Below are 22823 nucleotides of genomic sequence, written 5' to 3' on the forward strand. Positions count from 1 at the left end.
TTCTCTAATTAAAAGCTTTCTAAAAGCTCAGCTATCAACTTTCAATAACTGGTACACTGGTGATGGCTGTAGTGTTAAAATTATGCACAGTGAAACCATTATTAATAGTATTGTAAATCACAGCACCTCCATCAATAAAAATGAAAAGTAAATAAGAATTAAAAGGCTATTTTACAAAAGGCCATTTAAAGGGAAAGTATTAGTGTTCTTTTATTCTTTTTTTTAATTAGAGAACCACTGTGATGTACGGTAACAAACTTATGAACTTTTAAAAAATATGTTTAGTGTTCTTTTATTCTTGGGAAAGATACCTGGAGTAGAATTTCTGAATTGTATGGTAGTTGTATTTTTATTTTAGAAATTTAATATTTTTTTAAATTTAGTTTTTGTAATGGGTCCCCATGAGGTGCAGTTACAGACTTACAAACTTTCGTGGTTACGTTTCAGTCATACAATGCTCAGTACCCATCCCTCCACAGTGCCCATTCTCCACCACCAATGATCCCAGTGTGCCGCCCCCCCCACCCCCACCACATACCCCCCACCTTGCCCTGCTTCTGTGGCAGGGCATACCCTTTTGCTCTCTCTCTCTTATTTTGGGTGTTGTGGTTTGCAGTAGAGGTGTTGAGTGGGCATCGTGTTCAGTCTGTAGTCTATTTTCAGCCCACATCTCCCATCCCGAGTGGGCCCTCTAAGCACCTTTTACTTGGTGGTCCCTTATCTATCTGAACTGCTTTTCCCCCAGCGTGTGCGACCAGCTTACAAGCCATGGAGCAGTCCTCCTGGTGCTTATCTCTACTATTGTTGGGTGTTAGTCTCCCATTCTGTACTTTATATTCCACCGATGAGTGCAATCTTTCTATGTCTGTCCCTCTCTTTCTGACTCATTTCACTTAACATTATACTTTTCATGTTGACCCAATTATACACAAATTTCATGACTTCATCTTTTCTGACAGATGCATAGTATTCCATTGTGTAGATGTACCAAAGTTTCTTTAACCAGTTATCTGTTCTCAGGCACTTGGGTTTTTTCCAGATTCTGGCTACTGTAAACAGTGCTGCAATAAACACAGAAGTGCAGATGTCATTTCGACTATGCTTTTTTGCCTCTCCAGGATATATTCCCAGGAGTGGTATTGTTGGGTCAAATGAGAGCTCAATTTCTAATTTTTTGAGAAGTGTCTATACTGTTTTCCAAAAGGGCTGAAATAGTCGACATTCCCACCAGTAGTGAAGGAGAGTCCCTTTCTCCGTACATCCGCGCCAACACCAGTTGCTTTTGTTCTTTTAGATGTGGGCCAGTCTCTGTGGTGTGAAGTGATATCTCATTGTTGTTTTGATCTGCATCTTTCTGATGCTTAGTGATGAAGAGCATTTTTTATGTGCCTTTTGGCCATTCAGATTTCTTCTTTGAGGAAGTTTCTGTTCAGAAATTTGATATTGTTTTAATAAAAATCTTCCTATTTGATTTTATTTCTACTACTCGTATTTCTACTACTCGTATTTTCTACTATGAGTAGAGAGAGGCTTTTAAAATGTCAGGGCTTGGACGAATGGAGACGTTACTGAGACCACTCGAGAAATTCGACAATCAGGGGGATGATGATGATGATGATGATTGATTTTATTTAAAATAAATAGAATCTTGTGAATCTCGTGAAACTAAAAGCATTTCTGAAATTTTGACACATTATATAATTATTTTTGTTATTAATGAAAAAACAGTTTTTCCATATTTTGCCACATTTCTTCTCCATGTTTATTTATTTTAATCATATTTATTTATATTTAATCAGCAGTTCTCAGAGACTACTCCATGCTGAGTGTTCAGGGGTTCCCTCCTAGCTGTACTCAGGGGACAATGTGGTATCAGGGATTGAACAAAGAGCTCTTCCATGCAAAGGATGAGTTACTGTCCCTTAAGCTCTTTTTCCAGCTCCTTATTTTTTTGAAAAAAAAAAACTTTTATTTTATTTTTGTTATTGTTACAGGGCTGAAGGCTCACACTTATTGCATTGTTGAGGATCATGTATGCATATATTGGCATGGAATCCAGGGTTTCACACATACATGCCATGCACCTTACCAATGAGCCACATCCATCAGCCTGTCTCCCAATTTATATGCTTTTGGGGGTCTCCAAGCAGTGCTCAGGGAGCCAGGTGGCCACCCCCAGTAATTCTCAATGTGAGACTGGAAATGAGGAGCTGCTTGATCCCTGTGGTGTGAGGGATCTCCAGGAGCGCACTGGCAGTGCTTGGAGGCCTCCAGTGCCATACCCAGCAGTGCTGGGGGGGTCTACAAAACCCCAAGTGACAGTGCTTGGAGGTTCATGTAATGCCCTTGATCAAATCAGGGTTGGCTGCATGTGCTTTAAGCTCTGTAGTACCCTAACCCTTAGCTGTACACAGGGGACCATGAGTACAAGGGGGACCGTCTCCCCCTTCCCCTAGTTCTCAGAATTCTATGTGGTTTTAATTTTATGCTCAGCACTAGACTTGCACATCGATGTCCTTGCAGTCAAATTGGTGGCTTAAAGCTCTAAAATTTATCCCAGGAAAAAAGAGTACTGGGACCAACATTTATCCAATTTACACCTGGATGTGGATTGCTGCATTAACAATTAACAAGGTCTGGATGTAAAATCTGAGACACAAGTTCTTGCTTTGGGTGACTTTAATCATGTCACCGTTTTCTCTTGGTCTAAAATGCTGTCAAAGTCAGTTGGCAGTGAAGTTTTTTTTTAAATTGTATTAAATCACTGTGAGATAGTTGCAAGCTTTCATGTTTGGCTTACAGTCACACAATGATCAAACACCCGTCACTCCACCATTGTACATTCTCCCCCCCCAATACGCCCGGTATACCCCCCCTTTACCACCCTCCCCCTGCCTCTATGGCAGACAATATTCCCCATACTCTCTCTCTACTTTTGGGCATTATGGCTTGCAACACAGACACCGGTCATCATGTTTGGTCCATTATCTACTTTCGGCATCCATCTCCCATCCCGGCTGATTCCTTTAGCCATCATTTCTTTTTGATTTGAAGCACTTGATATTTTTGGTATGGCTGTTGCAAAATCATTTGGGTTCGTTTCATTCATTTCAGTAGAATGTCTTGGTATGGTGGTTCAGTCTAGGTTGATTTGCCAGGTGTGTGCTGTGTCCTTTAACATGTAGTTTCTTATTTTATTTTACTTTCTGTAAAATTTCTTTTTACAGAAAAAAAGAAAGCCTTATAGACTTTTTATTCCCTTGTTCTCCTTGCTTTTCTCTGACGTTTTCAAATATTTTTAGAATTAGTTTTATCTAGCTTCATTTTTTGAAGATTAATAAAGATCCTCCCTTTCATCTTCTGTTTTTCTAAAAATATATCTGGTGTTTTGTGTTTTGTGGGGCTTTCTGGACTCAGTAGGTTTCAGAAGCAGCAGCTGGTCAGCTAGAGAGGAGGTTTAGTGCAAGGGCCTGTGGAAGCAATTTGGCCAGTGCCAGGGTTCGAACTAGGGTCAGCTACATACTAAATAAGTGCCTTATCCCCTGTACTATACCTCCAGTCCCATAACTTGTCTATTTGCCTGTTGTCACCCTAGTTTAGCCCTAATTTCTAAAATAATAATTTTATTTTTTTTTTCCTGAGTCATTTCTGAAGTATACTGAGTAAGAATTATATTCTCTTTCCTGTCATGTATATTTTTCCATATTGTATACCACTGTAATTGAACTGCACTGTAGCACTGTCATCCCGTTGTTCATCGATTTGCTCGAGCGGGCACCAGCAACGTCTCCATTGTGAGACTTGTTGTTACTGTTTTTGGCATATTGAATACTCAACGGGTAGCTTGCCAGGTTCTGCTGTGCGGGCGGGATACTCTCGGTAGCTTGCCGGGCTCTCCGAGAGGGACGAAGAAATTGAACCCAGGTCGGCCGCGTGCAAGGCAAATACCCTACCCATTGTGCTATTGCTCCAGTCCGTAATTAAACTAAAGATGACATTTTTAGATAACTTTCATCTGTTTTGAGGACACCTCTTTATGGCTTGCTTAAATTCTGTGAAAGTATTATTCTGGTGCTTGCTAATACATGTAATTAGTTTCTCTGAGGTTTTGTTTTTATATTTGCTTGGGAGCCACACGCAGTGGTGCTCAAAGGCTGCTCCTGAATCAGTGTTCAGGGATCACTCTTATCTATACTAGGAGGAACAAGTGTTTTTGGGCATGGAACCTGGCCTGCAAAGCTTGTGCACAGTTTGATATAACTTATCTCTGCATCCTGTCAGGAATTTCAAATGAAGGTTTGATGTAGCCCGGGTTCCTTCCTCTTAATTTCATGGTTACAGTTTGATTTGCAATTATTTTGAGAATTTTCAAAATTGGGGTAAATTCCTTTATGAGGCCACCTGGCTCTATGTACCTACCATGACTAATTGTATTTGGGTTTCTGCTTGTTTTGTCTTGCCTGTGTCCTGGCGAGTGTGAAGTCTATTTGTCGATTCCCACCACTTGGTCCTCATAGAGCATAAATGCCCTGGAAAGAAGCTTTATTTTTAGAGGATTTCTTATTTTGGTGGACTGGAGCAATAGCACAGTGGGTAGGGCATTTGCCTTGCACGTGGCCAACCCAGCTTTGATTCCTCCATCCCTCTTGAAGAGCCTGGCAAGCTACCGAGAGTATCCCACCCTCATGGCAGAGCCTGGCAAGCTACCTGTGGCATATTCAATATGCCAAACACAGTAACAAGTCTCACAATGGAGACGTTACTGGTGCCCACTCAAGCAAATTGATGAACAACAGGATGACAGTGCTGCAGTACAGTGCTTATTTTGGTGGTGGTGGAGGGATATTTCTTAGCAGTATGGTGCTGAGGAGGCCATGTGGTATACCAGGCAGGGGTCATACTAAGGACCATTGGTATGCAGAGCTCTAGTCCTTTGAGTTCTTTCCCTACCTCCTGAAAGAGGCTTTGAATGTTTAGAGAGTTCCTGGGGCCAGATGGTTTCCAGGCAGTTCCGTGGAGCTTTTGCCTTGAGTTACCTTTGGAGGTACATCTCCTGCTAGTTTCATTTGTTCATAACTAGCTAGCTGAAGATTATATGAATTTATAATATTTTTTAATAATTAGAATAATTGTTGTGAGCCCCATATCTTCCAATGATCAAGGGGCCATATGGTGCTGGGAATGGGACCAAGGGCTGCACACATTCAAGGCATGTGCTTTATCACTTGAGTCAATACCGCTCCCCTGAGTGAATCATTTTAGCATTCTCAGAAATATGAGATTCACCCACTAAATTGCTCTCCATAAAGTGCATTGGCTGATACCACTGCACTCTTGTTGCAATTTCTGTTTGTTGCCATCCATTCATATTCTGGGGATCATGGGGAAATCATTTGTATATGGGTTTCATAAAGATGATCTTTGTGCATTTAAAAGTTTTATTGGGGCTGGAGTGATAGCACAGCGGGTAGGGCGTTTGCCTTGCACGCGGCTGACCCGGGTTTGATTCCCAGCATCCCATATGGTCCCCTGACCACCGCCAGGAGTAATTCCTGAGTGCAGAGCCAGGAGTAACCCCTCTGCACCGCCAGGTGTGACCCAACAAGCAAGAAAGAAAAAAAAGTTTTTATTAAATTTTTTCTGTTTGAAAAATTGTTGCAGGTTTAAATACTTTGTGTTATTTGAAGTACTGTGATTTACAGTATTGTTCAAGAGAGGATTTTGTGCATTCTCTGTTCCAGAACTACAGGTTCCACCATTTTCTTCCCTTCACCATTGTCTCAGAGTCCCCTCACATCCACCCTCCATCCCCTGCCCTTACTAAGCTAAGTTGTGTAAACCAATTATCTGGTTCTGTTGTCTTTGACTATTTGTTATCCCCTTACTATGTTTCTTACAAAGCTGTTAATAACTGAGTCTTGAGGACATTCACTCCTCAAACCCCACAGCCAACGTCAGTGTTCAGTGACCCAAGGCTCCTTCCCTTTCTCTACTTGACCTCCCTCGGAAACCATGTGTGTGTAATTTTTCCTTAGAATTCCTACTAAAATTTCTTACTTTCTTATTATAGCATTTGGATAGATTTAAAAAACCCTATATTTCCAATCCCTAACTTTCTCCCAAGATTTCTGTATAAGCTAGAGGCCGCATCTTGCTTGCTGTTTGTAAATAGCCTACAAACTGAATTTTTTACTTTTAAATAGTTGAAAATAAGGGCTGGAAAGGTAGTATACCAGATATGGTGCTTGCCTTGCATGTGACCAACCTGGGTTGAATCCCTGGCATCCCATATGGTTCTCTGAGCAGAGTCAGGAGTAATCCCTGATCATCATTGATGTGACCCCCAAACCAATAAATAAATCATTGAAAAAATATAAATTTATTATCATTGATTGGTTGATATTTTCTGTACCCTTGATTTGTCTATCTATAAACCACAGATGAGTGAGATCATCCTTTATTTGTCCTTTTGTGTCTGGCTTATTTCACTCAACATGATACCCACCATTCTATCAAAGTTGCCATGAACTTTATATATTTCTAGTGACTGCATAACAGTCCATTGTGTGTGAATATATATATATATATATATAAAATCACTGTATCACTGTCATTCCGTTGATCATTGATTTACTCCAGTGGGCGCAAGTAACGCCTCCATTCGTCCCTGAGATTTTAGCAGCCTCTCTTTACTCGTTCCTCCCAGTGTTGCTGCATTGGAAGCTCTTTCAGGGTAAGGGGAATAAGACCTATCATTATTACTGTATTTGGTATATCGAATATGCCATAGAGAGCTTGCCAGGCTTTGCCATGTGGGCAGGATGCTCTCAGTAGCTTGCCAGGTTCTCTGAGAGGGAGAACTAGGCTATAAGAGGTCACTCAGACGCAAATGCGGCACGAGCTTCCGGGAATGTCATTTTATAGTCTCTGGATCTTGGTTGTTGATGGAATTACACGGCACCAGGGGCAGTTTGTGAGTGTAGCTGCCAAGCTACTGGAAAATGAGGGGTCTGGGTTGAGGAGGCCCAGTCCCAATCCGAGCAGGCTTGGAGATCTCAGCCCCAGGTCCCGCACACCTGGGTTCCTTTGTGCGTGAGGCTCATCGGAAAACGTGGAGAGTGGCCTTAAGCATGGCTGTGGCTGGGTTTCAGAGGTCCTTGGCTGCCGGGGCTCTGCTCGGGGGAGGGAGGGAAACTCAACCCACTTCACTAAGAGGGGCCCTGGTGAAGACAGCCAGGCACGGGGGCAAGAGAATTTATTACTTCATTACTTCTTTATTCATTCATCTGTTGTTGCGCATTTGAGTTGTTTCCATATTATGACTATTGTCATGTCACATGTCATATCAGTAGTCATAATATGTGCTGGTGACATGATGATAATGGGCAGTATCTTTACATCAATACCAGAAACCTGAACTGTATTATAACCCTTAACACCTAAACTGTCACTGTCACTGTCATCCCGTTGCTCATCGATTTGCTCGAGCGGGCACAAGTAACTTGTTTGTTACTGTTTTTAGCATGTGGAATATGCCATGGGTAACTTTCCAGGCTCTGCCATGCGGGCAAGATACTCTCGGTAGCTTTGCTGTGCTCTCCAAGAGGGGCGGAGGAATTGAACCTGGGTCGACCGCGTGCAAGGCGAACACCCTACCGCTGTGCTATCACTCCAGCCCAACACCTAAACTGTAATAAAAATAATTTAAATACCTGAAGATAATTCCTATGTCTTGGCACATGAAAATGGCGCAAAATTCAAATTTTGGTGTTCTTGAATAAGTTTTGTTGGAGCATAACCGTGCCTGTCTATTTATATCTCTTCTATGGCATTGTCATGTTGCAAGCGTTGAGTTCTTATGACAGAACTATGTGACCTTCAAAGCTGAAAATATTTGACCCTTTACATAAAAGGTTTGCTAAAGATCGCCCTGTAATACACTCTTTCATGACAAATAGTGTTCTATATTTTAAGTATATCAAAATGTACTTAACAAAGATTTTTTTCTGTCATTGGACATTTAGATGAATTCTTAATTTTCTCACTCTAGTGAGAAACATCACTCTCTAGTAATGAAACGTGCTGACCTACGTGAAATATGTCTCTCATATTTCATGTAGATCAGCATATATTTCATTACTCTTTTTTTTGCTTTTTGGGTCACACCTAGCGATGCACAGGGGTCACTCCTGCCTCTGCACTCAGGAATTACCCCTGCCAGTGCTCAGGGGAATCATATGGGATGTTAGAAATTGAACTCGGGTAGGCCACATGCAAGGCAAACAACCTACCTGCTGTGCTACCACTCTAGCCCTGTTTTATTACTCTTTTGGGAAAGTATTATAAGTGGTATTTAGAGCATATATACTCTTCATACCAGCAAATTGGTGTCAAGAAATAATCCAGATGGGATATACAAGTTAAATATTAAGTAAAAAATATTGGTTAAATATGTTGCAGTATATTCATGCAGTGAAATATGTGGATGTAAAAAGAAAATGCAGTGCAGTCCATCCTTTTTACGGATTCCAAAACTATATAATATGTGTTGTTAAATTAATGTGGAGTCTATTAGCACACGCAATGTCTGATTTCTTCATATTAAGATAGCTGGGGTTTAGAATACACATTTAAATTTTTTCAAGAAGTATAGAATACAACTTGGTTATACCACCTTCCCTACATACCAATAGTATGTCTGAATGGTTTTACTCAGACTGCCAAATTCATGAGTCTAAAAAAATTCTTGATAATTTGATAGGTGAGAAAAAGGGAATATTGCTTTAACTTTATCAGCTTATATATATATATATATATATATATATATATATATATGGGGTGGAGCATCTTCCAAGCAGTGTTCAGAAGGTTCAGGGTTCCTCCAAATAATTATTGGCCAGCTACACTGTTGATTCGATGCAAAGTCCTGAAGATGGGGTACTCATTGGTCCTTTCAGTACCCAGGATTATCCAGGGCATCCTGTCAGTGGCTGTAATCAGAGGCATGTAGAGACACTCCTGGTGATGCTTGAGGACCACTAGGTTTACACCTAGAGGTTTTAGGGGACCATGCAGTGCTTGAGATTGAACTTGGATCAGTCATATATAAGCATATACCTTAGCTCCTGTGTGATCTTTCTGGTTTCCAGATTTCATACTTTTTCAAAGGTTTATTGAACAGAGTCAGTTATTTTGTGAAGTTATTGTTCATTATCTGTCCCCCAAACCTCCATCATTTCCTTGGTGGTTTGTTAAGACTTTTTCAACTATGAATACTTCAGCTTATGATCCGTATTTGCCTTAATATTGTACAAAGGGTGACTAATGATGGACAAAAGTGTTTTATTATTTAAAATATTTTATTACAATACCATAACTTACCAAGTTGTTTCAGGCATTAAATGTTCCAGTATCAAACTCACCACCAGTGTGACCTTCACTCTACCAATTCCCTAGTTTTCTACCTACCACCTTGGCCTGCCTCCCTGCAGGTCCAAACAAATTTGCTTCAATATTGTTTATAAAATAGAATTATCAAGACTTAGATTGATAAGAAAAAGTTTGTGATAAATGTTCTATCTCACAATGATTTTACTAAAGTCATCATCTAAGGATCTACTGTGTTGTTTAATGCTAGTTCAACTTTCTGTGTTATTGTTTAGGATTGTTGTACTTCGTGGTTTTCTATACAACTTTTCCATCAGATTTGTTGTGATCCTACCTGGCTGACAGTACTATGAAATTTGGAGGTGTCCAGGAGATTTGGAATCACTTAGTGGCTTGGCAGTTTGATGAGGTTCAGTTGGGGAGCTAGGCCTTTTCTATGTCAGAAGATGCTGGCTTCAGGCTTCGGTACCTTCAGTCAGAAAGGAGACTCTGCCTGCCCCCATTCTGACAAGGCCCCAGTTCTCAGCCTAGACCAGTCTACCTGAGAAGATTTGGCAGTATCATGTTCTCTTGGAGATATGGTGCTGGGCCATTTTTCAAGCTTGCAAGACGATGGATGTGGGTGAGGACTGCTGGGTTTTCCAGCGACGGGGTAAGGGGCATGAGGGTGATTCAGCTTTCTTCTGAGAATACCCCAGAGTTTTAAGCCCATTGACGGGTCCCATCTGGTAAGATTTAGCTGCTCATAGTTCTTTCTGAGATTAGATGTTGAGCTGGGTAGTTTCCATGTCAAGTTTGTCCCATGTGGCTGTGGGCTAATGTGCCTTCAGACAGAAAGTGAAATCTTCCTATCCCCATTCTGAGAATGCCTCAGAGTTCTCAGCCTGGACAAGTCTATCTGGGAATATTTGGCAGTATCATATTCATAAATATTTTGGGAGGGTGAGAAAGTTGGGACCACACTTGAAGGTGCATGGGGCTATTCCCAGCTATATACTCGAGTCACTCCTGTCAGTGATTAAGGTAACATTGCAGGGTCAGTTGTAAACCAGGAAAGCACCTGTACTATTTCTTCAACTCCTTTGTTATTTATTGAAAGACCTTTTTGTCTCAGATTTATATAATTGGTGCCTGATATATTTTCCTGATATATACAAACATGTATATCTTTGAGTCTGATTTTTTTATAATTAGGTCTTTAATCTACATAGGCTGTAAGGTATGGATTAATATAATTTGGATATGTTTTTCAAATTCTTAGCTAGTTTTCTTAGAGTCATTTATTGAATGAGTTATTATTCAGTATTATATAATTTTGGTGATTGTTTTTGTTAGAAGTCTGTTTATCAACATGAAAAAATAAGATTGGTAGATTTCCGTACAATAAAATTTGTTCTTTCTAAGTGTACAGTTAGAATTGTTTCAGCAACCTATGTAGTTTTATACCCACCTCTTTATCCGAGAGAAAGAACATTTGCCTCATGGCCCCTAACTCAAATTTTCATGGACCTGTTTGCAGATAGTCTTTGCACTGACCCTACACCTTTATAACCAGTAATTTGTTTTATGCCCTAAAAGTGTCACCTTCATTAGAAGATTATATAAATGGAACCTTACAACACATAGATTTTGAGTCCAGCATCTTTCATTCAGAATAATACTTTTAGTTGTTGTGTATCTTTGGGGTCGGAGAGATAGTAAGTACAGTGGGTCAGGCAGCTGACCCAAATTTGATCCCAAGTACCACATATGGGCCCTTAAGCTCTGCCAGGAATAATCCTTGAGCACAGAGCCAGGATTAAGCCCAGTTCACAACGGGGCATGCGTCCCTTAACAAAAGTTATCCATTTGTTGCACATTCCAGTAGTTCATTTATTTTTATTGATGGACAGTATTCCATGATATGGATGATACTCCATGGGTTATTTAATAATTCACTTGTTTACAGGCATTACATTTGTCTTTAGATAGATTTAGGCCTTTATGAGTAATGCTAGAGGACTTTGTGGGCTGTATATATTCACTCCTTTTTGGGTAAATTCCTGTGAGTGGGATTTCTGGGTCATGGATAAGTGTTTGTTTTATTCAATAAGAAACTCCAAGACAGATTTACATAGTGGGTGTGCTGTTGTATGTTTCCACCAAGAACATATAAACGATTGGACTACTTTGCATTCTTACCAACACTTGGAATTGCCGGTAAATATTTTTAATTTCTGGAAGTTACATGGGTAAATAATTTATTTAAATAATTTGGGGACTGGAGAGATAGGACAGCAGGTAAGGTGCTTGCCTTGCATGCAACTGACCCAGTTTCCATTCCTAGTGGAGCATGTGTTCCCCTGAGAAAAAAACTAATTGTGATTCTTTGAGCACAGAGTCAGGAGTAAGCTCTGAGCACGACCAGGTATGGCCCCCAGACAAACAAAAATCTGGTCTCTAAGGTTGGATCCTCAGGGCTTGGAAGATGGCTTAAAGATCTGCTTAATGCATGCAGAGGCTCATATGCAGAGCCTCTAGGTCCAGTTCCTAGTACTGCTTCTTCCCAGGCACTTCCAAGATGTATTTGGTGGCCCAAAGCACTGCAGAACACAATCATCAACAGATTCTATATGGCCAAGAGTGGCTTGAAGCCTACTCTGGACGTCTTAGGAGAACGCCCCACCCTATATCCCCTCCCCAGAAGATGAGATGCTCAGTCCAACTTCAAGGCAACTGAATAATCATTGTTTTTTTATTTTGTTTTTGTGCCACACCTGGTAGTGCTCCTGGCTCAAAAATCACACTTGGCAGGCTCAGGGGATCAAATGCAGTGCTTAGGATTGAACCCTGGTCAACTGCATGCAAGGCGAAAGCCCTTTTCGTTGTACGATTGCTCTGGTCCTGAACAGTCATTGTTGATAGTTTCTGTCGCTCTTATCTCCTTCCACCAAACTTAAGGAGTTTAGAAATGATATAGTCTAGGGGTTGGAAATCTGCTTCTACAAAGGGCCAATTTGTTACTATTTTTGACTTAGTGAGCTATTTGGTCTCTGCCATAACAATTCAGCTCTGCAGTGATTGCAAGAAAATAGCCCCAAACAATACAGAAAAAAGTAGGTATGGCTCAATGCCAATAAACTTTAGTTACAAAAACAGGTGTCATGCTGAATTTGGCCCTTAAACAATATTAGTCTGACCTTTGGTTTAGTCTAACAGTTGTAATTTATAGATGAAGGGCCTGAGCTCGTTTTACCCTTTCTTTCTGTTTTTAACTGGAATAGGGAAGAACCAGGGCATTGGGTTTTATCTTCAGAAACACACAAATTCAGTTCAGAAGGAGCTTGCCATATGCATAATTCACCATTTTCACAAATAACATTGTATGAAACTATTATTAATAGGCTTTTGAAAAGGTTTAGCTGCACTAAGACTTTGGGAGATATTTCATATATTGCTGTTCTCCTAGATACTAGTTTAGTTTTGAACTTGTTATATCTCAACAATGATCAAATCTAAGAGGTAAGAAAATATAGAACCAGCCGAAGGAAAACAAGCCACTGTCATAGACATCTTAAATAAACGTTGATTCCAATTTTAGTAATGTTTTAGCTTATTTCTCTCAGGTATTTAAACACTGTGTAACAATCTTGTGCTTCTCCTCTCCCCTACAGTGTTAATTCCTGATTGTTTTGTTTCAGTAAATGTTCAGTTATATGAAGAGCCTTTTGGTCAAAAAATAACAGGAAAGGGACTTGAGAAATAGAGCGGTGGGTAGGGCATTTTCCTTGCACGGACTGACCCAGATTCAATCCCCAGCACCCCAGAAGTTATCCTGAGCAACAGCAAGAGTGATTCCTGAGTGCAGAGGCAAGGGTAAGCCCTTAGCAACCCCAGATGCGACCTAAAAACAATAAACAAATAAATAGTAGGAACACAGGTACTTATTGTTCCATGCAAGCAATCTAAAAATTAGCACTGACCATGACTACCCGAAGACAGGACTTTGTTTAGAAAAATCATCATGTTTGTTTTTCCCTTCTTTCTAGCACTGGAAGAGATATGACATCTATGAGAAGCAAACAAAAGAAGAAACTGACGTAGTAGTGCTGATAGAAAACCTGAAGAGAGCCGCTCAGTGATGGGGATAATTTATTTGAACCTTCAAATGTGACCTTGTGAAGACTTCTCCCATTCTTCATTCGTTATCTGGGAACTTGGGAAATGGGAATGGAAACTACTGGACCTTTAAAAAACAGGCAGCTCTTAAGAGTCACAGGTTTCTTTATGTTGAGTGGGAAGGTCCCTTTGGAGGAAAGAGTGGTGCCGTTCTTGCTGAATCAGAAAAGCTGGCATTCTTTGCAAGGGCATCAAACTAGGTAACAGAAAAAAATGAGGGTGCACTAAAATTAATCTCATAAGAGTTGTGACAACTTCCTGCGTGCATTATGCTTGCTTTGTATTCTTTGTGTCAAACAATACCAACAAAAATGTATTTGTGGAGGAACTAATTTTGGGTGCAAAAGCTAATGCCAGACTTGAGTCATAGAGAATTTCTAGACAACAAAAGAGCGACTATATATCTTATCTGTTGCGTGGGATCCTACTGAGTAGTGGTTGTGACTACTAGAAAAACTTGTAATAGTTCAGAATCATCATCCGCATCAGCAACAATTCTACTGCTTTGAAAGGTCCAGGCCTCAGTGCTAGCTCCCCTTGTGTTAACTACGGAAAAGGAGGGGCAACTTATTACCAAACAAGAGCTTACAAAGTCATGGGAGACTTTGAAGGACAGTGGTGGCAGAATGAATTATTGGGTGATTGAGTTTGAATCATGTGGTCTCTTCAACTGATTTTTTCCCTTCACCACAGCTACTCAAATCATGTGCTAAGTATCCATATTGTGCTAAGTAAGCCCCCAGGTATGAGGTAGTTATCTAATTAAAACTCCTGAATTCTTATATAAATGTCACCAGTCATTTGTTCATCTTTTTCTTCCTCAATTCCTACACTCATTCTCCCCACACTCTATTTACTGCAGTCTTTCATCATTTAGAATTTGAATAGGAATCTGCTTAGAACACCTAAAAGAGCAGGGACTCACATGCACCTCAATAAAGAGCAAGGAGACTGAAACCCCATATCTAGTGCTTGAATATTTTGTCTCTTCTGTTGAATCTGCATTTACTTGAACATTTAAGCATTACATATTTCTCCCTGCCTTTTCGAAATGGGAGTTATTAGCTTCAGTTACAAGTTTTCTTTGCTTAAAATTGTGCTGTTTCCTCTCTCTTTATAGCCTGAACTTAGGATTTCTCTTGTTTCCTTACTCTATCAGTGGGAACAAAGTAGGTTTTCTGTCTTTCATTGATAGCTGACATTTAAAGCATCATAGTTGGTTTCACTTCTTCTTTTTAACCTATATGAGGTTTCATTTTTACCCCTCCCTTCATGTCCATATATATATGTACCCTCTACCCTGGTACTTCCTTTAAATTTAAGGAAGTATGGAAATGATTTTCTTTGGGTCAAAAAAATCATCGATGGGCTGGAGTGATAGGACAGCAGGTAGGGCGTTTGCCTTGCACGCGGCTGACCCAGGTTCGATTCCTCCGCCCCTCTCGGAGAGCCAGGCAAGCTACCGAGAGTATCTTGCCTGCATGGCAGAGCCTGGAAAGCTACCCGTGGCATATTTGACATGCCCAAAACAGTAACAAGTCTCACAATGGAGACGTTACTGGTGCCCGCTCGAGCAAATTGAAGAGCAATGGGATAACAGTGATACAGTGATGACAGTGATACTGTGATGGAAATGATAAGTCCCACCTAGTTTTCTTTTTTTCCCCTCATAAATAGACTCAGATTACCCATAGGAATGTAAGGATTTTCTATGCAAGTTCTCCAGACACTCAACCATTAATATTAATATGATGATGATGCATGCAATTCTTTCTTAGTAGAAGGGAGATCAGAGATATCTGTTCACCTCACATTTAGGGAAAAAGTGGTAACCTTTTTGTACCACAGTGGAGGATAACCAGGCCTGGGCTTTCCTGAGGAAATTAGGGATGAGAAACTTAGAGGAGTTTCTTACGTTAAGAAAACTTAAGGAAACTTAGGTGGGAACCCTCGATGTAGGGCAATCAAAGACAATAAATGTTGCTTCTCTTTATTTTTGAGTCAGACAGAGGCTGGAAAATAAGCATAGTGGAGGATCTGCTTTATTCTACTGTTCTCTAGAAAGATTGGTTTCCCATGTAGGCATAAGATTGTTTCCTAGCCAGGTGTTTCTAATGCTGGGAAATGAAACACCAAAATGCCTCATATTAACCAATTTTATGGTTATCCAATGTATATTTAGCACTTGATGGTGCTCTGTAATCAAAAGACCTCCCTGGCCTGAATCTCAGTGCTGTGCTCAGAAGTGACACCTGGCAGTGCTCACAGCACCATAAGTGGTGAAAGGGATAGAATCAGGCTTGGCTGCAGTGAGCAAGGAAAGTGCCTTAGCCCCTATGATATCACTACTATCTCTCTAGCTCTTTCATCTTCCTCTCTTAGTAATGAAATTGTTGAGGGAAAATGGGTCATTGAATCATGGGAGTTCCTCTGTCTGTTTTATAATTGTTGGGAGGAGATCCACAAGTCTTGGGAGATAGTGAAAATTTTAATACATCAGTGAAATACCCCTCCATCTATAGGAAACTAGTCGGTTCATTTACTACTTTATGTCTAACTTGGTATGGATTTTTTCCCTCTGGATAACTCAGTAAACCCACTGTAAAGATGCTCATGCTTATTTATCACTCAGAGACTCACGGGGGGTACAGAAGGGATATGTGAAACAATGTTAATATTCTTTTTTGGTAATGTTTTAAACTAGGGATCATTTTGTTTAACCACTTATAGGAAAGCTTGAGTAAATAAACATGAATTGTCTTTTGTATGTCACCCACATGTTTTCCTTTGTTCATTTTTTCAATGCACAATATTATGAGGCATGGTTGGCAGGAAAAGTTGGATTTAAAAAATTAATGTTGCAAAACTATTCCAGGATAGCAGTTTATCTTGTTATTAATCATAAGATTCCTGGCTATGATTCATAAACCTGTTTTCTGATCAGGGCATGCAGACAGATTAGTTTATTTTCAGTACAACTTTTGTGTGCAGCACTTAAAGTAATATAAACTTTTGCTAAATTCTAGTGGTAATAATAAACAGAAAGAAACTTTCTGATATTAAGCTTAGTTTAGAGTGTAATAATTAGGAAATCTGTCATGGCATACATGTGGTGAGACAGTTAATCATATTCACAGATTAGATTAGAAACTAAGTTTACAAAATCCAACCTTTTTAGGGATGGTTATATGGTTTCTTATTTTCTATAAATGAAACAAAATTGGTTCAATGTCATGAGGATTGTTTATCATTTGGGGGAGGAGGGTTGGGACACATCTGCATGTGCTCAGGGGTTACCACTGATTCTGTGCTAAAAGGTGCTACTCAAGGTAGACTATATGTGGTGCTGGGATTGAACCAGGGTCGACCACATGCACAGTAAGTACCTTAACCCCTGTGTTATCACTCTGGCCCTGTTTCTCATTTTTGTTTCACTCCAGATTATGTTTGGGAATTATGTTTGGGAATTATCATGAACATTTACAGAACCCAAACCAAACCCAAAGGTGGTGTTTATCATGGTCAGCTTACTTACTTACTTTGTAACTATCTGTAGTGATCCATGAAGATTCTGGAAATCCATATTCAGGTTGGTATATATTTATTTTTGTTTTCAATAAGAAACCTTGTATTGGAGAGATATATCATACAATGGTAGGGTACTTCCCTTGCATGCAACCAGCTCTGGTCCAATCCCTGTCACTTCATATGATCCCCTAGGTCACTCAAGGAATGACCTCTGGGCACAGACCCAGGAGTAAGGGGTTTTGGCATTTAACGCTATTTCCTAATAGTCACATTTTCAGTTTATCGCTGGCAAGTGGAAAATATTTTCCTGCTTGTTTTTTTCACCTTTATTATATCTTTATAAGAGAAAATTCATCATTATTGAGGCATGTTTATGCCAATTGATGTGTGTTATGTAACTAAGTCCCATGTGAGTCCTCTGAGAGAGTTGTATTATTATTTTTCACTTTACATATGAATATAGAGACATAAATGATTGACACTTTTGCAAGATCACACAGCTGATAAGTGACTGAGACAGAATTGTGACTGAGGTCAGCCTGACTTTCAAATCTGTGATGTATTCATTTTAAAGAGGAAAAGAAGAAAGGGCTTGTTTCAAATTATTGCCAGATTGCTTCTCAACTGGAAGACTAGGTTTTGTTTTGTTTAGGGGGCCATGCTCAATAGGGCTCAAGGATTGCTTCTAGTGGTGCTTATAGGACTGTTTGTGCTAAGAATTGAACTCTGGCTTCTTTCTTACAAAGCATAAGCTCAGCCTGTTAAGACATCTCTTCAGTACTAAAAGATTTGTAACTTAAATAATTTTGTTGCAAAGTGAGTTTTAATTTTTTGGAGATATTTGGGTGGGGGAGAATGCCCATACCTACCTGTTCTCAGGATTAACTCCTGGATCAATGCTTAGTTATCATCTCTAGCAGGGGTCTGGGAACCATAAGTGGTGCTGGGAATCGAATCCAGGTTTACTGTATTCACGGCACATGCCTTACCAACAGTACTATCTCTCTAGGCCAGCAAAGTAAGTTTTTTTTACAGTGTGTATGTATAGGTATGTATATTTGGTGGAACATAAATGAAAGGTAGCTCTTCATCTTTTATTTTATTCTATTTATGGAATAATTTCTAAGCCTAAATAGTACAGAAATATCTCTGACTAGAAGCACATGAGGACAAATCCAAAGCACAGAAAGGAGAGGGGATGAGGCTCAGTGGCTAAACCCTGGATTTGATTCATGGGACAAAAAATGTTAGCCAAAGCACAGAAAGACTCAAAGGTGTTTCTGGTGTGAGGAGAGAAGAAGCCTTGTAGAAAGCGCTAGAAGGTAATAGATACTGTAATTTTACTGCCAACAGCTTGAGTGAGTCTGGGAGTTTCTTCCCCAGAGTTTCCAGCGAAAAGTCTGGGCCAGTTAACCATGAAATCTTGTGAGACACGAGCAGAAAATGTTTTCCAAAAGTGTGGTATAATACCAATACCCATCTGATAAGGGGATGATATCAAGGGTATATAAGGTACTGGTTGAACTCTACAAGAAGAAAAAATCCAGCCCCATCCGAAAATGGGGTGAAGAAATGAACAGAAACTTTCTCAAAGAAAAACTATGAATGGCTAAAAGGCACATGAAAAAATGCTCATCATCACTAATCATCAGGGAGATGCAGATCAAAACAACTGAGATACCATCTCACACCACGGAGACTGGCACACATCCAAAAGAACAGAAGCAACCGCTGTTGGCGTAGATGTGGGGAGAAAGGGACCCTCCTACACTGCTGGTGGGAATGCCGATTGGTTCAGCCCTTTTGGAAAACAGTATGAACGCTTCTCAAAAATTATAAATTGAGCTCCCATTTGACCCAGCAATACCACTTCTGGGAAGAGGCAAAAGATATAGTTGAAATGACATCTGCACATGTATGTTCATCGCAGCACTGTTTATGATAGCCAAAATCTGGAAAAAACCCGAGTGCCCAAGAACAGATGACTGGCTAAAGAAACTTTGGTACGTCTACACAATGGAATACTATGCATCTGTCAGAAAAGACAAAGTCATGAACTTTGCATAGGAGTGGATCAACATGGAAAGTATCATGATAAGTGAAATGAGTTAGGAAGAGAGAGACAGACATAGAAGAATTGCACTCATCTGCGGAATATAAAACAGAATGGAAGACTAACACTCAAGAATAGCAGAAATAAGTACCAGATTTGCTCCATGGCTTGGAAGCCGGCCTCACATGCTGGGGGAAAAGGCAGCTCAGATAAAGAAGGGAATACCAAGCAAAAATGTGGTGGGAGGACCCGCTCGGGATGGGAGAGGCGTGCTCAGAGCAGACTATAGACCAAACACATTGGCCACCCAAGACCTCCATTGCTAACCACAACACCCAAAGGGAGAGAGGGAACAGAGGGGAATGACCTTCCAAAGAGGCGGGGTGAGGAGGGGGATGGGGTAGGAGTGGGTGGGAGGGATGATGGGGTCATCAGCGGAGGACAGGCACTGGTGGAGGGATAGATACTCAAGCTGTATATGACTGAAACACAAGCATGAGAATATGTAAACCTGCATGTGTACCCCCACGGTGATTCATTAATAAAAAATTTAAAAAATTTAAAAAAGTGTGGTATAATAAGTTTTTGTTGTTTAAGACCACTTTAATGTTTTAAATTTTCTTTTGGTATGTAACTCTACTTTTGAATAATATCCTAAGACATCTTGATAATGTTTTTCTTTAGGCTTAGACATTATTTCACAAATTTATGCTGTGGGAGATCTAAAACTATTGTCCATTTATGCAGTTCCACACACACACACACAACACATGTGCTCATACTACTCTTCCACAAATAGTACAAAATTTTGGTTAAAAAAATTCAGCGTTTACATTAGACCATATGATTGTTGTTCCCAGTGGATTCTTGTCAAGTACTGTTAATTATACTTAATTTGTTTCGTCTTTCTCCTCACAGTGTCTTTTTCTTTAGTTTGATTTGTTCTCTATATACCTGTCTTGACTTGAGCCCTCAAATTTCTCACAGAACTGTGAAATTTCATTCTGTTTGGTCAAACATATTAGGTAATCTGTGAGTTTTATTTCTTTTTTAAGGAAACAATCATGTAATGTTGGCATCCATTCTGGAATGATTGTTCACCTGGCCACCAAGAAGACATTCTGGAATGCCTTTGATTCTCTTCTGTAGTAGATTCTGCTTGTTAAGATTTCAGTTTACCTTCTTTATTGCTTTATGCCCTAGATTTTATGGATCACACACTTCACTAATTTTCGTAGATTATATAAAAGGTAATCTTTACAGCCTTCTAGTCTATTTTCACAACCCTATCCACCCCATCAATGCTGGTATGGGAGGTGATTCCAAGAGCTGCTTGGGCCATACCCTCAGGGCTAGACAGGACATATGATGCTGAAGATTGAATTCAAGGCCTCACACATGTTAGGCATGTGCTCTACAACTTGAGTTCTCCTCCTGCCCACCCCTGCAATCTGAGTTAATTTTGATCAAATTCTTATGTGTCTAAATTTATCATCATACAAAATTTTCACTAGGGAAAAGTCCCTGACTAGAAATAATTTCCTATTGGAATTTTGATAGCATCATTTTAAATCTTTCTTGCTTCTACTAGTTATTTTGGAAAAGGTTGATTCCCTATTACTATTCAATTTTCTGTGCCTAACTTGCTTTTCTCTGCAAATATTAAAGTTTTTTTCTTTGGGTTTCTAGTGTGTTAAAAGTTAACAGTGGGGGCTGGAGTACAAAGGGCTGGAATTTGCCATGCACATGGCCTACCTTGGTTCTATTCTCAGCAACCCATATGGTTTCCTGAGCCCACTCAGAGTAAATCCTGAGTGCAGAGCCAGGACTAAGACCTGCACATCATCGGGTGTGCCCCAGCCCTCCCCTCCACACAAAAAACCAAACTTAACAATGATGTTCCTTCTAGTTTATTTTCTTTTATATTGTGGACTGGATTTTCCAAGTTCTTTCAATCTAAAATCTCTTCACTTTTGACAAATTATGTTATTTCTCAGATATCTTTTCCTCTCTATTTTATCAATATCTCAGATTTCTCTTAGCTGGATATGGGATTCCTGAGCTGTTCTGTAATTTTCATGTCTTTTCTTCATGTTCTCTTTGTATTTTTTCATTCCTTTTTCATTGATGCAAGTCTCAGTTCTCAGAGGGTTTTGTGAGGTGTTGATGAAATAGGCCATGTAGAATGAATTTCAGTAAATGGTAGCTGGAATTGCACAAACTGTTATTCTGCCACCAATTTCTTCTCACTTATGTGAAAATAACAATTTTGGTGACAGAAATACAGCTTGCTTTTACAATAATATATTGTTTGTCTTCTTAGCACAAAATGCATAATGTCATGACATTTTCTAATTGCACTGTTTTTTTCCCCAGAAAACCAGTTTATGGAATAAAACTAGTTAGCAATATTGATATTAGAAGCTTACTCATGCATTTTTTAAAATCTTTAGAATTGAAAGTAGTTCTCATTTTCTCTGTTGATTTTTTCCTTCTCCTTTTCTTTATTTCTCCCTTTCTTTCTCCCCTTCCTTTCTTTCTCTTTCTCTTTCTTTTGTTCTTTCGTTGCTTTCTGTTATATTTCTTTTTAAATTTAAATTTATTTTTTATTGAGTCAGTGGGCTGGAGCGATAGCACAGCAGATAGGGCATTTGCCTTGCATGCAGCCAACCTGGGTTTGATTCCTCCATCCCTCTCGGAGAGCCCTGCAAGCTACCGAGAGTATCCCGCCCGCAAGGCAGAGCCTGGCAAGCTACCCGTGGCATATTCAATATGCCAAAAACAGTAACAACAAGTCTCACAATGGAGACGTTACTAGTGCCCACTTGAGCAAATGGATGAACAACAGGACACAGTGCTACAGTTCTACAGTTGAATCACAGTTACAAAGTTGTTTGTGATTGGGATACAGTCATACAATTTTCCAACACTTGTCCCTCACCAGTGTGTATTTCCTACTACCAATGTCCCCAGTTTCTCTCCAACCACACTATCTCTGCGTTCATGGCAGCAGGCACTTTTCTTCTCTCTCTCTCTCTCTCTCTCTCTCTCTCTCTCTCTCACTCTCCTTTTGGGCATTATGGTATGCAATATAGATACTGAAAGGTTATCAGTCCTTCTTTTCTAACTTTATCTTTCTCATTATTTCTCTTTGTCTTTCTTTGTTCATTCTTTTATTATTGTTCTTTAGTCTTCTTTCTTTCTCTCCCTTTCTCTTACTCTCTTGCTCTCTCTCATTCTTTTTTTTTTATTTTTTTTTATTGTGGAAAGTTACAAAGTTACAAAGTTTTCAGGTTTAAATCTCAGTTATACAATGCTCAAATGCCCATCCCTTCACCAGTGCTCATATTCCACCAAGAATCCCAGTATAGCTCCACCCTGCCCCCTCACACCCAAACCCCCCCCACGCCCCTAGCCCCCCCACCCTAAGCCCCCCCCGCCTGTGTAACTAATAAATTTCACTTTACTTTCACTTTGATTGCATACAATATGTCAACAAAACTCACTCTCTCTCATTCTTTACTATTTCTTTTCCTTCTTTATTTTACTTTTTTTGTCTTGGGGCCACACCCAGTGGTTCTCAGGGTTCACTCTTAGCTCTCAGTCCTACTGGGGTTCGAGGGATTTTATATAGTACTGGGTATAGAACCTGGTTTAGTTGAGTGCGGTAATGTCCTTAAGTCCTCTTTCTCTCACT

General features: G+C 39.8%; 1 protein-coding gene across 1 annotated transcript in view; it reads left to right on the top strand.

Moving 5' to 3' along the window:
* Positions 1 to 16317, top strand: part of IL13RA1 (interleukin 13 receptor subunit alpha 1) — a 109902-nt gene extending 93585 nt beyond the window's left edge. Inside the window, exon 11 of the mRNA XM_012934045.2 lies at positions 13416 to 16317. Coding sequence (XP_012789499.1) covers positions 13416 to 13508 — 93 coding nt within the window. The 3' untranslated portion in view covers positions 13509 to 16317. The remainder of the gene's footprint in view (positions 1 to 13415) is intronic.
* The last annotated feature ends 6506 nt before the right edge of the window (positions 16318 to 22823 follow it).

This window comes from Sorex araneus, chromosome X (assembly GCF_027595985.1).
Source record: "Sorex araneus isolate mSorAra2 chromosome X, mSorAra2.pri, whole genome shotgun sequence".
In the NCBI taxonomy this organism is placed as follows: Eukaryota; Metazoa; Chordata; class Mammalia; order Eulipotyphla; family Soricidae; genus Sorex; species Sorex araneus.